Below are 15,838 nucleotides of genomic sequence, written 5' to 3'. Positions count from 1 at the left end.
GGAGAATCGCTTGAACCAGGAGGCAGAGGTTGCAGTGAGCCGAGATTGCACCACTGCACTCCAGCCTGGGTGATAGAGCGAGACTCCATCTCAAAAAAAAAAAAAAATGCTGGGTGTGGTGGCTCACACCTGTAATCCCAACACTTTGGGAGGCCGAGGCGGGTGGATCACCTGAGGTCAGGAGTTCAAGACCAGCCTGGCCAACATAGTGAAACCCCATCTCTACTAAAAATAAAAAATAAAAAATAAATTAGCCAGGCGTGGTGGCGGGCACCTGTAGTTCTAGCTACTTGGGAGCCTGAGGCAGGAGAATCGCTCGAACCCGGGAAGCAGAGGTGGCAGTGAGCCGAGATCATGCCACTGCACTCCAGCCTGGACGACACAGCCAGACTCTGTCTCACAAAAGGAAAAAAAAAAAAATCCATTTAGAGGCACCAGAGAAGGACCCAAAGTTAGGTAATAAAGTAATTAGGAGCAGTTATGGAGCGCCTACTCTGCGCCACAGGCTCACCCTCTGATGAGAATCATACATCTCCTTTCACAGGTGAGGAAACTGAATCTCAGAGAGGAAGAGTCACCCAGCCTGCGGACTGAATCGAGGTTCTGCCATTCATAAGCAATGAGCGAGGGACAGCGCCACGGAAAGAAGCGGGACCGAGGGCAGCCCACCTCCCTGGGGCCTCACCTCCTTGAGGTCGCGCTGCAGCTTGGAGTTGGCTTCCTCCGCCTTGCCCAGCTCGCGGTGCGCAGTGCCCAACTCCTCCTCCAGCTGGCTCATCTGACGGCACAGCACCGCCAGGCGCTCCCGCAGCTGGCACACCTCGGCGCGTTGCCGCTCCAGGGCCTCCTCCAGCTCTGCTGTGCGCCGGTTGGAATCCCCGCCAGGACCCAGGCCATTGGCAAGCGTCTGGAGTGAGGGAAGGAAGGGACAAGATCTCAGAGTGTCTCCGAAGACACAGAGGAAATCCAAGGAGAAAGTCAATCAGCTGAAAGGAGATCAAAGATCAATATGGATCATGCTGGTCAGAGTCCACAGGGGTCAGTGAAGGAGGTCACAGAAGTTAGCTAGGTGACCTGAATCAGAGGTCAAAACTCTGTGACAGTCTTAGAGGTGCATCCATCTTAGGGCCGATGAGGATTATGCCAAACATTACAAACACCATAACAAAGTCAGGGAGTTGAATGGAGCTCACAGGGAGGGGACTTCCATGTCTCACCTGCCCATCCCCATCCTTGCCCGGCTCTTCCAGCCCTGACCGCCGCCTAGACAGCTGCTCTCGAAGGTTCAGAGTCTGCAAGTGTGAAAGGGGAATCAGAGCACAGGGGCTCCCTGAACCCCCAGCTCGACTTCTCACTGCCACTGGCCCTCTAAGGGGATAGGCGGCCCCATCTGAGATGCCTCCGGTCGTGCTGGGGCCATGCCTACCCCACGGTTTACCCTTAGGCCCCGTCCCTCTTTATATCCCTCCTTAGCTGCCACCATGGAGGGCGCCTACGCTTACTCTTCCTCTTAGCCTCCTGGGCAAAGTTTCTGCTTTAGCCCCGCCTTTCCCCATCCAATCACTTCCTCCTTAGTCTCAGCCTGAGCCCCAGTCCCTGTTTCTACCCTTAATCTCACTCTCACTGGGAGGTTCTCTCCGTAGCACTGCTGTGTGCCCACTTAGGAACCCCACTGGTTTCTCTCCATAGTCCATCCCCATTGGTTGTCTGCCGTAGTCCTGCCCCAATAGATTCTTTCTGGAACCCTCCCAACCGGCTCCGCCCCATGTGCAGCCCCTTAGCCCCTCCGCTTGGATTCAACCTCCCCTTCTTGGCCACACCCACACCTCCTGATTGCTCAGTTCCAGCTCCTCCTCGAGCACTGCCACGCGCTCCAGCGCCATCCGCAGCCGCTCCCGGACCTGGGGATGGGGCAGGGCAATAGTCAGCTGGAGACCAGACCCAATTTAGGACAGTTGCCCCTGGCCCAGAACACCCCTGGGACGGATCTGATAGGGCAGCCTTGGGGCTCCTGTCTCCATAACGGGTATGCAGCCGCAACAAGCTACCTAGTCTGCCCCATCCACTGGTAGCCGCCATCCTGGTTTATTTTTCTGCTATCAACCAGTCAGGTCCCAGTCTATGTAACCTGTCCCAATCAATCACAGTCAACATTCTTCCAACTCAGAACATCCCCAACCAATCACGGCCAGAATCTCTCCCACTCAGAACAGCCCCAGTCAACTATGGGTTTCCATTCTCCACCCTTGCTCTTCTAATCCTCATACCTTCTCATCCAGGGCCTTGTGGTGCTCGAAGAGAGACTTTAGAGCCTTGAGTACTTCTACCTCCGAGGAGACCCCACCCGGGGACTGGGCCTGGCGCTTCACCACGGTCATGCGCAGTGACCTCTCGTGCCTGGACACCAGGCACTCCAGGTGTTCCAGGAGCAGCTACAGGCACACGGCATGGGGTCAAGGAAAAGAGGCAAAGGAAAAGGGGCAGAGTTGAGAAAAGGGGTGACAGGTAGGGCAGACACATGGAGGAAAAGATGGAGCCAAATAAAGGAGCACGGAGAGAGACAGGTCAGGAAAAGAGAGAAGGTCGGGGTCAAGGAAGGGGTGGTACAGAAGAGAGAAGAGACAACTTATAGAGACAGGGAGGAAGGAGTGGGACCAGAGTGGGAGACCAGCCAGGAAGTGGGAGCAGGGAAGAGGAGAAGGCAGAAAAGGCGAGATGGGGTAAAAAAATAGGTCAGGCTGCAACACTGCGAGGCCCCGCCCCCCACTTCAACACCACGAGGCCCCGCCCCACTTAGGCCCTGCCCTCAACACTCCTCACCCGCGTGTTGTTCCGTTCCGCCTTCAGCTCTGCAATTTCTTCCTCCCTCTCCAGCAGCTGCTCCCGACATAAGTTCAGCTCCTTTGTCAGAGCTGCAAACTCCTGTCCAGACATTGGCAAGATCCGGACATTCGGCTCAATCCTTTCCCTATCTCCTTCATTCCCTGGGACTGGAAGTTTGAAGGTCCCGCCCTCCCTGCTAAGTCCCGCTCTTCCTTGCCACTCAGGCCCCGCCCATTAACAGCAAGCGTCGCCCAGACTCCTCCCTTCCAGGCGCCAAGCCCGGCCCCTTCCGGACTGCCTTCTTCCCCGAGGCCCCGCCCCTCAGGCCCCGCCCATGCCCCGCCCAGACCTGGGGCAGCGCGATGCTGAGCTGACGCTGCAGCGAGTCCTTCTCGTGGCCAAGCTCGCGCAACCGCAGCTGCGCTGTAGCCAGCCCGTCCTGTGCCTCGCGCAGCGTCTCCAGCAGGCGCTCGCGCTCCGTGAGCATCGTGACCATGAGGCGCTCCAGCTCCCCGCCCGCCTCGTCCGGGCCCAGCGCCGAGCCCCGCCGGCCATCCTCGCTGATGGTGGGCATCACCTCGCACATCATGGCGGCGGTGCGGGCCTGCGGGACGGGGAGGGGCAAGGAATAGACCGGCCTTGTCAAGGCACAACAGAGAAACTGAGGCACGGCCACTCGGATACCATGTAGGAGAAACAGTTGGGGCAAACCAAGCACTACACAGGAGAAACTGAGGCCCAGGCACTCTGATCATGACACAGGGAAACAGGCATCGTCACCCTGTCACTCCACCAGGGAAACCAAAGATTGGCCGCGAGGTGCTGCCAGAGGAAACTGAGTCCTATTCTTTTTTCTTTTCCTTTCCTTTTTTTTTTTTTTTGTTGTTGTTGTTGTTGTTGTTGAACTGGAGTGCGGTAATGCGATCTCGGCTCACTGCAACCTCCACTTCCCGGGTCCCGGTTCAAGCAATTCTCCCTCAGCCTCCCCAGTAGCCGAGTAGCTGCGATTACAGGAACGCGCCACCATGCCCAGCTAATTTTTGTATTTTTAGTAGAGATAGGGTTTCACCATGTTGGCCAGGCTGGTCTTGAACTCCTGACCTCGTGATCTGCCCGCCTTGGCCTCCCAAAGTGCTGGGATAACAGGCGTAGGCCACCGTGCCTGACCTTTCTTTTTTTTTTGGTAGAGACAAGGTCTCACTATGTTGCCCAGGCTGGTCTCAAACTCCTGGACTCAAGGGATCCTCCTGCCTCAGCATCCCAAAGTATGCCACCATGCCTGTGCCATTGCTCTTAGGAAAACAGTCCTGGCTACCTGGGTGAGAGGATTTGGGAAAACTGAGGTCAGACTCCATCAGACATTGGCAGTAAACCTAAGCCTAGCCCACTCAAAGGTACCAAAGCTGGGTGACCCTGGCATCGTGTGAGTGAATGTGGAGAAAATCAGTTTCTATCTAGTCTGGCTCTACTAAGTATCCCCCTCAACCCACTGCACGGGTAGGAAAACTGAGGCCCAGAGCAGAACCATGCCTTAAGAATGCCAAAGGGCCAGGGACCCAGGATTAGGTCACTAGGATGTGGTTACCTGTATAATGTCACAGGGTTGGTCTCACCTACTAGCCAGCCCAACTCCGCCTCCTTCAATTTCCTTCAGGCCCCTCCTCCCCCAGGCCCCCGGGTGCACAGCTCCTTCGCCAGGACCCAGGAGTTCTGGGATGCTTCTCCCAACTCCAGCCCCAGCCCTCTTGGGGCTATACCCAAGGGCGGGGGACAAGGAAGGGGCGGGGTTTCTGGGGCAGGAAGGCGGGACTTGGGTGCCTGGAACTAGGGACAGGGCGGAGATGAAGCCAGGCTCACTGAACCGCTCCCTCCGCACACATCAGGTCCGACGGGTCCAGCTGGCCCGGCCGAAAGCAGGAGGGACTTTCACTCAGTTCCTTCTTTTCCTTCTCCCCCTGCGGGCAGCGCATAACCGGTTCTGACCGTGGATAATTCCCAGCCCCACCCAGTATGCGGACTATGTCCAAAGCCTGGGACTGGGGCCGTGGACTCCTGTGAGGAGAGGAGGGCCTGAGGGCCGTGGGCCCTGGGAGAGGAGGCAACTGGGTTCCTGTCTCCTTGGATGTTTGAAGTGGTGCATCTGAGAATCTAGGCAGGCGAATTCCACACTCAGAGGAAAGATTCAGGAAAACGATTCTAAGAGGGCAAGCCAGCCGTAGACCAAAAACCAACTTTTTTTTTTTTTTTTTTTTTTGAGACGGAGTCTCACTCTATCGCCCAGGCTGGAGTGCACTGGCGCGATCTCGGCTCACTGCAACCTCCGCCTCCTGGGTTCAAGCGATTCTCCTGCCTCAGCTTCCCGAGTAGCTGGGACTACAGGCTCCTGCCGCCACGCCCGGCTAATTATTATTTTTTTTTTAGTAGAGACGGTGTTTCACCGTGTTAGCCAGGATGGGCTAAATCTCCTGACCTCATGATCCCGCCCGCCTCGACCTCCCAAAGTGCTGGGACTAAAGGCATGAGCCACCTCGCCCAGCCCCAATATGGTATCTAAAACCAGCAACCCACTCAGACAATGCAATACAGATGTTTTAGGGAGGCTGTTCCACAGCCTTAAATTCACCGAGAAGGAAATAAAAAACACAGCAAGGCTGGACATAGAACCTAGAAAGTTACTACACACAGTCAGGGTGGGGAATAGACGTATGCTTCCACGCTTTCATTGGCTTGGAGTAAGAACTGCTCATAGGACTAAGCAGAATAATCTAGAACTATGTTCTGAAGCCTATAACCTAGAACCAGCCAAGAGCAACCCAATAACTTAGTGTCCAGGTCACCCCAGAACCCCACATACATAATGACACCCATGAATATACCTTATGCAATACATAGCAAACATAGTCAGCAGATAAAATCTAGAACTCAGAACCTGCTAGGGATGAAGATATAACACAGAATACAGCAGGGGGCCGGGCGCGGTGGCTCACGGCTGTAATCCCATCACTTTGGGAGGCCAAGGTGGGAGGATCGCTCGAGCCCAGGGGTTCGAGACCAGCCTGGGAAACATGGTGAAACCCCATTTGTACAAAAAAAAAAAAAAAAAAAAAAAATTAACCAGTCTCATAACCCAGTCTCGAAATAAATAAATAAATGGATTTTAAAAATTTAATTACATTTTAAAAAAATAATATAGCAGCAGGAGTCACATCCTTGGTTTTGTCATGTGTCTAAGAGTTTGCTTGGAACTTAGAAGTGTCTATGGGGCGGGGAGGGGGAGGGATCAAAAGGATGCATGTTGAGAATTGAGCATTTCCTGGAATAAAGACTGAGCTGGCAAAGGAGGGGGGTTGTTCTGGAAATAAGGACATTTCTAGGCTGAAGCCTCCAGAATAAGAGAGAGCCTAGAACAAGCTTAGAATGCCAAAGTGGCAGATGGAGGATAAAACCCACGATCCACCAGGGGACAAGTTCTAAACTAAGGCTGCACTGGGGAAAAAATGACAGAAAATGAATGGGCCTAGAACCTAGAACCGGGGGAAGGAAAACATTATGTAGAACACTTCATTGGGAATCTTTTACATTTAAGAATATAAGGCCGGGTGCCGTGGTTCACGCCTGTAATCCCAGCATTTTGGGAGGCTGAGCCGGGTGGATCATTTGAGGTCAAGATTTCGAGACCAGCCTGGCCAACATGGTGAAACCCCGTCTCTACTAAAAACACAAATATTAGCCAGGCGTGCACCACCACGTGGTGGTACACGCCTGTAATCCCAGCTACTCGGGGGGCTGAGGCAGGAGAACTTGCTTGAACCTGGGAGGCGGAGGTTGCAGTGAGCTGAGATTGCGCCACTGCACTCCAGCCTGGGCAACAAAGTGAGACTCAGTCTCAAAAAAAAAAAAAAAAGTGAATTTAGGGCCAGGCACAGTGGCTCATGCTTGTAATTCCAGCACTTTGGAAGGCCAAGGTGGGAGAATCGCTTCACTGGAGATGAGCCTCAGTAACATGAGACCCAATGTCTAAACAACAATAATAGGCCAGGCACAGTGGTTCACACCTGTAATCCTAGCACTTTGGGAGGCAGGAGAGGGATCACTTGAGGTCAGGAGTTTGAGACCAGCCTGGCCAACATAGTGAAACCCTGTCTTTACTAAAAATACAAAAATAACTAGCCAGGCATGGTGGCATGTGCCTGTAGTCCCAGCTACTTGGGAGGCTGAGGCAGGAGAATTGCTTGAACCATGAGGCAGAGGTTGCAGTGAGCTGAGATCACACCACTGCACTCCAGCCTGGGTGACAAAGCAAGACTCCATCTGAAAAATAAAATAAAAACTAAACAACAGGCTGGGCACAGTGGCTTACGCCTGTAATCCTAGCACTTTGGGAGGCTGAGGCCGGTGGATCACGAGATAAGGAGATCGAGACCATCCTGGCTAACATGGTGAAACTCCGTCTCTACTAAAAATATGAAAAATTAGCCGGGTGTGGTGGTGGGCGCCTGTAGTCCCAGCTACTCGGGAGGCTGAGGCAGGAGAATGGCGTGAACCTGGGAGGCGGAGCTTGCAGTGAGCCGAGATGCAGCCACTGCACTCCAGCCTGGGCGACAGAGCGAGACTCCGTCTCAAAAAAAAAAAAAAAAAAGCTAAACAACAACAACAAAAGAATGTACAATTAGATAGAACTTAGAACCTAAAACAGGGAAACAGGGAAGGGCATTCTAGAATCAATAGCACGAATTAGGAAGCCTAGAGCACATACTTGGAACACACACATTTTAGAAGTTAGATTGTCCCTGGGAAGAGAATGGAATTTAGAACAATGTGGCTGAAACCTGGAACACACTTGAAATGAACATTTAGCAAAGAAGGAAGGACTGGTTGCTAAAACTTTGGAACATGTCTGAAGATGCGGTGGGATCAGAATCTGGCTCAGGGGTCTTATCTAAACATTTGAAAAAACAAAGGCTGGGCACAGTGGCTCACGCCTATAATCCCAGCACTTTGGGAGGCCGAGGTGGGCGATCACCTGAGGTTGGCAGTTTGAGACCAGTCTGACCAACATGGAAAAACCCCGTCTCTACTAAAAATACAAAAAATTAGCCGGGCTTGGTGGCGGGCGCCTGTAATCCCAGCTACTCAGGAGGCTGAGGCAGGAGAATCACTTGAACTCGGGAGGTGGAGGTTGTGGTGAGCCAAGATTGTACCATTGCACTCCAGCCTGGGTGACAAGGGCAAAACTCCATCTCAAAAAAAAAAAAAAAAAAAAAAAAGGAAAAGACATGCCTAGAATTTGGCATCTGGCCTAGAACTCAGACCATGCCTGGAATGAAAATGGAACACAGAACAGACATCAACCGAGAGTGTTCTTGTGTTTAGAAGGAATCTAGAACATGGAGCAAAGTAAGAGCACATGTGCGACAAGAAATGTGACCGGGCTGGGCGTGGTGGCCATGCCTGTAATCCCAGCACTTTGGGGAGCCGAGAGAGAAGGATCGCTTGAGCCTAGGAGTTTCAGACCAGTCTGGGCAACATTGTGAAACCCCCATCTCTACCAAAAAAAATGAGACGGAGTTTCACTCTTGTTGCTCAGGCTGGAGTGCAATGACTCAATCTCAGCTCAATGCAACCTCCACCTCCCAGGTTCAAGCGACTCTCCTGCCTCAGCCTCCTGAGTAGCTAGGATTACAGGCATGTGCCACCACACCTGGCTAATTTTGTATTTTTGGTAGAAACAGGGTTTCTCTATGTTGTCCAGGCTGGTCTCAAAATCCTGACCTCAGGTGATCCGCCCACTTCAGCCTCCCGAAGTTCTGGGATTACCGGCATGAGCCACCACACCTGGCCGAAAAAATTTTTTTTTTAATTAGCCAGGCCTGGTGGTGCGTGCCTGCGGTCCCAGCTACTCAGGAGGCTAAGTTGGGAGGATCACCTGAGCCCAGCAGGTGGAGGCTGCAGTGAGCTGTGATTGTGCCACTGCACTCCAGCCTGGGCAACAGAGACCTTGTCTCAAAAAAAAAAAAAAAAAAAAAAAAAAAAAAAAAAAAAAAAAAAAAAGAAAGAAAGAAAAGAAAAGAAAAGAAATAAAGAAATTTGTATGACAGCAGGTAACTTCTGTGAGCCCAGGCCACAGAATATATCTGGAGGAAGTGATGTGTGTTCGGCTTATTGGCCTGGGAGAGTGTGCTTGGAGAATGGGAACTCATCTGAGCCTCAGGGGGCAATGGAGTGCTAGAAACATCTCAAGAAGCTGCGTCTTAGGGGAGAGAGTCCTGAAGCCCACCACTTGGGGTGACATGAGGATGAGACAGGGGTTTGTTAAGGCCACAGGAGATGTGAAGTTGATGGGGCAGAGTGATGAGGCTGTGAAGACTTGGTTCCTAAAAGTGAGAGCTGAAGAACCAGATAACTGCTGGGGAGGCAGTGGACAGAGCTGGGAGCCTAGACTCCTGAATCCATGTGGAGGTAAATGATGGGGGATTGGAAGCTGAGAGCCTGAGGTCTTGTTTGGAGAAAGAGTTGAGGCAGACAGCCTGGGTAAAAGCTGGTGGGAAGTACAGAAGCTGGGGTCTGAACTCCTGGGACCCTGAGGGGATACAAGACTGGGACCAGGACATGTAGGTCCCCAAGCGGGGAGTGTGAACAGAAGTCAGAGAACTGCATTAAGAATCACACTCTGGGTCCCCCAAAGGAAGCGAGTCATGGCGCCTGAGTCCCTCAGGGAGCAGATGCTGGGTGCCAGGAGGTTGAGTCTGTGTGTCTGCAGGGCACAGGGGCTGTTGAACGAGGTTCTAAGCAGAGCAAACGCTGGGGAACAGGATTCCTAGGTTCTGACGGGGTGAGGGCTACCACCTGGGGCCAGCAGAGGTGTAGGCACGGACAGGCTACCCGAATGGGGTGGGAGCTGCATGCCCGGGTGCCATGGTCTGCACGGCGACCAGAACAGAAAAATTCAGAAGCCCTGGCTCCTCAGGGAGCAGCTGGAGTCCCAGGAACCTGGGGTGCCAAGGACTGGGCCACAAGCCTGGCCGGCGGAACCCTGAGGCCGGGGCGCCCGGGTCGGGGAGGGCCCGGGTATTCCCGGGTCAAAGGCGCGGCGGGGGAGATCCCCGCGCCGCCTGCGCCCCCTCCCTGGTGGCGGCGGCGGGCGGTGGGGGGAGGCGAAGCTGCCGAGCGCGCTGACCATGGACAGCTCCAGAGCGGGCCTGTGTCCAGGGCAGCCGCCGAGCCTGCCTGGACCGAGGGAAGCGGCCGGCTGTGCAAGCCTGAGGCTGGCGACGGGAGACTGGGTGCGCGAAGCCGGGACTATGCGGACGCGCCTGGGGAGTCTGGCACCGCCGCGGCGGGTGTCTGGAGCTCCCAAGACAGGGTCAGGAAGGGGGATCTAGGCTCGAGAGGGGTCCCGGGGCCGGACCGGGAAATCCAAGCTCCTGGGCCCTGGAGGAGGCGCGAGGCGGCGGTACGCCTGGGATTCTAGGGTTCGGTCGCGGACTCTGGGCGCCGGGAGGGGCACGCCTGAGTCCCCGGGATTGGGCTGTGAAATCTGGGCTCGGGGGTCCCCTGGGATGAGGAAGGGAATCCGGGATCTCGGGGAGGCGGGGGAGGCTCGCCAAGGGGTCCCCGGGGTGGGCGCTGCCAGGAGGGCCGGGCCGGGATCTTACCTGCCTGGTCCGCGGCGGCTGCGGGCGGAGCTGGGCTGCAGGAGGGACGTGGGGTGGAGTGGAGGGGCCGGGCGGGGCCCCTGGCAGCGGCCGGGGCCCGGCTCTGTCGCTTCGGAGCCCTGGAGCCCTGTCTCCGACGCTCGCGCGGGCTCCGCGTCTCTGGCTCCGGCTCGGGCGCTGGGGACCCCCCTCCCCCTCACGGTCTCACTGCCTTCTACCCCCAAAATAGCCCCCTGCCCCTGTCACTGATCAGCCTCCCCCTGCGAGGCCGCAGCCGCCAGATCCAGGGGTGCCCACCAGCGCCCCCCAAATCCCACCTTCCCCCCAAAAAAATTCCTCCTCCCTCCCCCTCCCCCCCCACGGCTCCCGGGCGGTCGTGGCCCCTTTAACGGGAGACTGACAGACGGCGACGAGCGGCCAATGGGAGGCAGCGTCGGCGCCGGCCGGCGACTAGACCCCGCCTCCACACCGGCAGGGAGGGGTCGCGCGGGCGGAGAGCGACAGGCGGGGCATAAGGCGCGTCGACCAATAGGCGCGCGGCGTGCGGCGGCTGGGGCGGGGGGCGGAGCCCGGCAGGGGGATGATGTCACCTGGAGCGAGTAGCGCGCGCCGTGGAACGCGAGTCGCGACCTCGGCTCCCGGCTGTGGCGCGCCTTAGCCCTCGCGCCGCACGGGACACGAGGGCTGGGCAGGCAGCGGGATGGGACTAAAGGTTGGATTTCAAGGCGGGGGCAGCTTCCGGAAAGACGCGCTCTGGTTGGAAGGTGGAGTGAGCGCCCGGTGGGCGAGGGCACCTCATTCTGCAGCCCTGCGCCCGCCTCGGGAACTGCACGCAGCACCCCCACCCGCGACTCCCACGCAGACGGTAGTGCGGCCTGCAGGGTTCCCCCGGCGGACGAGGCTAATGGTTCGCTCCTCCCCGCCCACACAGAGGCCGCCCACTGGCTCCGGCTGCGTTTCAGGACTCTGGAGGAAGGGACTTGGCCTTCACCCTCAGACGCTCTTAAGGGTTGGCGGCGTTGTCCTCAGTTCTGCCCCTGCACTCAGACCCAGACTGGGTCCCGGCCTCCGCCCTCGGACTAGTCCCTTGGAAGCCGGCCTGTCTCCGCCTTCAGACCTAGGGAGAGGTCTCAGCCTCTGTCCTCAGACTCTGAAAAGGGCTTCTCAAGGGCTTGGCCTGACCTCAGCTCCTCGCATTCCCTCCACATCTCAAGACACCAACCCAGGGATGCAGGACAGACACACAGACACTCCGTGAGGGTAAAAGACTTTTAAATAAAGTGCCAGGGACAATAAATACTGTACAGGGAGAGAATGCGTGTGAGCGCCCAGATCTGTGGTTTCAGCCTCGAGACTCCAAGGACCTGCAAGAAGGGTGGAGAAGGGACCCGGGATCAGGGGGGCTCCGGGTGATGAGAGAGGCAGGACTGGGGTTGCAGAGGCAAGGGCCCAGGGAAGTGGGCTGAGGGATCCCAGCCACAGTAGGTTCCATATCTTGGGATGGAAGGAAGCTAAGGGGTCCCCAGGGGATTTGGCCAGACTAGCCTGGGGTGAGAGCCTGGGCCAGGGGTCAAGGGTCGGGATCCCAGAGGAGGGGCCAGGGCCGGAAGGTCCAGGAAGCACTGCCCTGGTTTGGGAGCCTGGGGTTAAAGGGAGCCAGTGGAGGCCCCAGGGATGTGGTGACCCAGGGACTCACGAGTAGCTTTGATGCTGCTGGCGCCGGCGGGCAGAGCGCATCTTCTCGAACCGGGCCTCCATCTCCTCCAGCACTCGCGGCGTGTAACGGACGACCAGCTTCACCGAGCCCTGGGCCGCCTTCAGCAGCTCCACCGCCTTCTCATGCTGCTCACCCTCAACGCTCTGTGGGGCCCAACACAGACAGCTGGGCCTGGGGCCCGCTGCCCTCGCCCAGCCCCCACTGGGAGATGGGACCCACTGTTGGTGAGCCTGGTGCCAGCCCTGAGATGCTAACACCTCATGTCCTCCTCGTGGGAGAGTCATTAACTCCTGGTTCAGTGTCCTCCTCCAAAACCTCCCAGGTTTCCCATGTTAGGGACAGCCCCATGTTCCCTCAGTCCCTGCTCAAACATCCAGACCCATCTTTGTGGCTTCCCTGCACACAGCCCACTAATGCCCACCTGCCTTGACTCCCTCTTCTTTGTCCCCACAGCCCTGGGCCAGCTCAGGCCTTGTCCCCTTTCCTCTAGACTTAGCCCAGCCTCCTCCCTGGCCTTCTGGCTTCTAGTCTCTCCCCTCAGTTCATCTCCCATAGGGTCCCAGAGGGGTCCTTCTGCACCTGCAAGCTGAGCTTATCCCTGGCTCACCCCTCCCATAGCTCCCCAGCACCCATGGGACAAAGTCCCGGATTCTCAGGCTGGCACTCAGGTCCTGTATGGCTGACCCCAGCTACCTCTCCAGGAATGCCTCCCTCAACTCTAACCACAATGATTTTTTTTTTTTTTTTTTTTGAGAGGGAGTCTCACTCTGTCACTCTTGCTGGAATGCAGTGGCACTATCTCGGCTCACTGCAACCTCTGCCTCCCAGGTTCAAGCGATTCCCCTGCCTCACCTCCCAAGTAGCTGGGATTACAGATGCCTGCCACCACGCCTGATTTTTTGTACTTTTAGTAGAGACGGGGTTTCACGATGTTGGCCAGGCTGGTCTTGAACTGCTGACCTTAAGTGATCCACCTACCTCAGCCTCCCAAATTGCTGGGATTACAGGTGTGAGCCACCACACCCGGCCTAACCACAGTGATTTTAATTACCTGCATGCCCCAGACCTCCATCAGAACTAAGCCCTTTCTTTTCAGCTCAGAGGTATGCCAAGTCATTATCCTTATCTACAGTACACTCAGCAGGAACACCCTTTACCTTGTTTGCCTGGAGAACTCCTACTGATCCTTCAACACCCAACCCAAATATTCCTTACTCTGCAAAACTTTTCTGTATCTATGCTGGCCTAGTGCCACATCTGGGCTGTCACAGTACTTTGCACTTCCTCATTATTATGTCTCTGGCTTAGGACTATTTCAGCCGGGGCCTATTGCCCTCCCTAGAGAGGGAAGGTTGAGTGTAGGAGCTGAGACCAACATCTCTCAGGGTCTGTAACATTGGCCAGCACAGGGCTAGCCATAGAGGCAGAGCTCAGTCAGTGTGTGTTGAGTGAATGTCAAAAGCAGGGGCTATGCTACCTTAGACAGACTGTGTCCCGCAGTACTGCCTCAGCCCTCCACTCACCACACCGTTCACCGACAACAGTTGGTCCCCACGCTTGAGGCCTCCATGGCGGTCAGCCACACCCCCTGGGATGACCCGGGAGATGTAGATGGGCGAGTTCTGCTCTTTGCCACCCATGATGTTGAAGCCCAGGCCCTCATCCGTCTTGGGTAGCTCCACTACCCTGGGATGTGCGTGGCCCTCGCTGGCTGTGAAGGCAGCCACTGTGGCCTGGGAGAGAGAAAGCGACTGAAGATGAGGGCCCCTTCCAGGTGGGCAAGAAGGCTGGGGTGGGGGATCTGAACCGAGGACAGCGATTTAGCCTGGGTTACTATCCCCAAGCATGGGACACGTGCCATGGCACAATGCAAGATTCCCCTGTAATGACTGTGCGTCCCTTTCTGTTCACTTGCAAGAGAAAGTGTCCATTTGGTGTGTGTCTTGAATACCCCATACTTGCCAATCTTTTTTTTTTTTTTTTTTTTTGAGATGAAGTCTCGCTCTGTCGCCCAGGCTGGAGTGCAGTGGCATGATCTTGGCTCACTGCAACCTCGGCCTCCTGGGTTCAAGCGATTCTCCTGTCTCAGCCTCCCGAATAGCTGGGATTACAGGCACCCGCCACCACGATCAGCTTTTTTTTTTTTTTTTTTTTTTGTATTTCTATAGAGACGAGGTTTCACCATGTTGGCCAGGCTGGTCTCGAACTCCTGACCTCAAGTGAGCCACCTGCCTCGGCCTCCCAAAGTGTTGGGATTACAGGCGTGAGTCACCGTGCCTGGCCGCAATCTTACTTTTAAACAGAGGAAAGCCAGGCCTGGAGGGAGATCGGAGCCTCCGGGCAGCAGCAAGAGGTAGCATCTCACTATTGTGCAGTGAGAGGTCAGAGCGCCATGACTTTCCTGGTTTGCACTGTACAGATGTTGAAGGTTATCTTCTAGCCAGTCATGCCACACTGGTTTCCATTTGCAGTTGCTAAAGACGCCTTCGTATGACATTTAAGTTAAAAATGTGCGATTATTTAATAATGGTAAGAGTGGCACATAGATTTAGCAAAAATCATGAGGGAGGAAACAGAAATGACTGGCATGAAGGAGATACTGAGCTCGACCAGGCAGTTAAATAGACACCAGGAGCAATGAGGTGCGGGGCCCACCTTGGCTGTGGCATGGGCTCGGATTTCGGCGCTGCCAGTGATGTCCAGCGTGTCATAAAGCTGCTCATACACCTGGGTGAGGAGGCAGCGGCATCAGGGAGCTGCCAGTTCCTCCAGCCCTAGACGCAGGAGTCCGGGCCCCTAGACCCTCTCCCGCTGCCACGCAAGGATCCGCCCCGCCCCCGCAACCGGAGCCCGAGGAAACTACAACTCCCGAAGAACCACTGAGCTGAAGCGTGGGAACCCCAAGGCTGGCCGCCTCGGGAACTGCCGGGAGGCGTAGTCCCCGGGCTCGGGACGAGCAGGAGGAGGAGGAAGAGGACGGCGGTCACCAGCTCGCGCCCTTGCGCCGCGCGCCGCTCACCTCTCGAATAGCGGAGCAGAAGCGGCTCTGCAGGACTCGCTGGAGGGCCTGCAGCTTCTGCGGGGGCAGCTCCCCGCTGCGCTGGAGCCGCTCGAGGAGCTCAACCGCCCGGGACACGTCTGCGGGGCGGGGGCGGGGCGCAGAGACCCAGATACGCAGAGAAGCAAGGAGAGCGGCGGAGTGAGGCCGAGCGCACAGTCCGGGGAGGACCGCCGAAGCCCAGTCGGACACCCCGCAGAGTCCAGGGTGGCGCAGGAGAGACCGCCACCAGCCGGGCGCCCTGCGGCCCCGGGACCCCTCCACAGGCCGGGGTGTAAGGCGGGCGTCCCCCGCCCCGGCCCGGGCTCAGGGAGCCTCCCACACCCCGCGACCGCCCGGCCCAGGCGCCCGCCCCGCCCACCCCCGCCGGGTCCGCTGGCCCACCCGCACTGGCCTGGCCCGGGAAGGGCGGGGACCGGGGGCTGGGTATGCAGGCCGCGGCCCGGGTGGGCAGGGCCCCCTGGCGCGCGCTTACCCCGCTCCAGCCCCAGCGGCTCCACCAGCGCAGCCATGTCGGCGCCACAGCTGCCAGCCGCCCGCCTGCCCCGGCGCGGGCGAGGAGGGCGGGGCTGCGCGAGGCCACGC

General features: G+C 56.9%; 3 protein-coding genes across 4 annotated transcripts in view; 1 reads left to right on the top strand and 2 right to left on the bottom strand.

The window, feature by feature from the left end:
• The window catches only part of PPFIA3 (PTPRF interacting protein alpha 3), a 31,337-nt gene extending 20,653 nt beyond the window's left edge, over positions 1-10,684 (bottom strand). Inside the window, exons 1-7 of the mRNA XM_030912867.1 lie at positions 10,479-10,684; positions 3,173-3,427; positions 2,821-2,922; positions 2,268-2,432; positions 1,827-1,901; positions 1,218-1,292; positions 686-907 (exon numbers count right to left, since the gene is read on the bottom strand). Of these exons, the coding sequence (XP_030768727.1) occupies positions 686-907; positions 1,218-1,292; positions 1,827-1,901; positions 2,268-2,432; positions 2,821-2,922; positions 3,173-3,412 (879 nt within the window). The 5' untranslated portion in view covers positions 3,413-3,427; positions 10,479-10,684. The remainder of the gene's footprint in view (positions 1-685; positions 908-1,217; positions 1,293-1,826; positions 1,902-2,267; positions 2,433-2,820; positions 2,923-3,172; positions 3,428-10,478) is intronic.
• Positions 10,685-11,066: 382 nt separating this feature from the next.
• Positions 11,067-11,793, top strand: C12H19orf73 (chromosome 12 C19orf73 homolog). Its single transcript, XM_010369440.2, has one exon. The coding sequence runs from the start codon at positions 11,179-11,181 to the stop codon at positions 11,734-11,736; it is 558 nt and encodes a 185-aa protein (XP_010367742.1). The 5' UTR covers positions 11,067-11,178; the 3' UTR covers positions 11,737-11,793.
• On the bottom strand, positions 11,734-15,838 carry LIN7B (lin-7 homolog B, crumbs cell polarity complex component). 2 transcript variants are annotated; one of them, XM_030912870.1, is made up of 6 exons: positions 15,729-15,838; positions 15,215-15,333; positions 14,851-14,922; positions 13,719-13,928; positions 12,175-12,338; positions 11,734-11,842 (listed from the first exon to the last, which is right to left on the bottom strand). In XM_030912870.1, the coding sequence occupies exons 1-6, from the start codon at positions 15,763-15,765 to the stop codon at positions 11,821-11,823; spliced, it is 624 nt and encodes a 207-aa protein (XP_030768730.1). In that variant the 5' UTR covers positions 15,766-15,838; the 3' UTR covers positions 11,734-11,820. The 2 variants fall into 2 exon arrangements, with proteins under 2 accessions (XP_030768730.1, XP_030768731.1); XM_030912871.1 differs by lacking the exon at positions 14,851-14,922 and having other exon boundaries at positions 15,729-15,818.

This window comes from Rhinopithecus roxellana, chromosome 12, assembly GCF_007565055.1.
Source record: "Rhinopithecus roxellana isolate Shanxi Qingling chromosome 12, ASM756505v1, whole genome shotgun sequence".
Taxonomy (NCBI): Eukaryota; Metazoa; Chordata; class Mammalia; order Primates; family Cercopithecidae; genus Rhinopithecus; species Rhinopithecus roxellana.
Note: the sequence above shows the minus strand (reverse complement) of the source record. Positions and strands in the feature narration are given on the sequence as shown.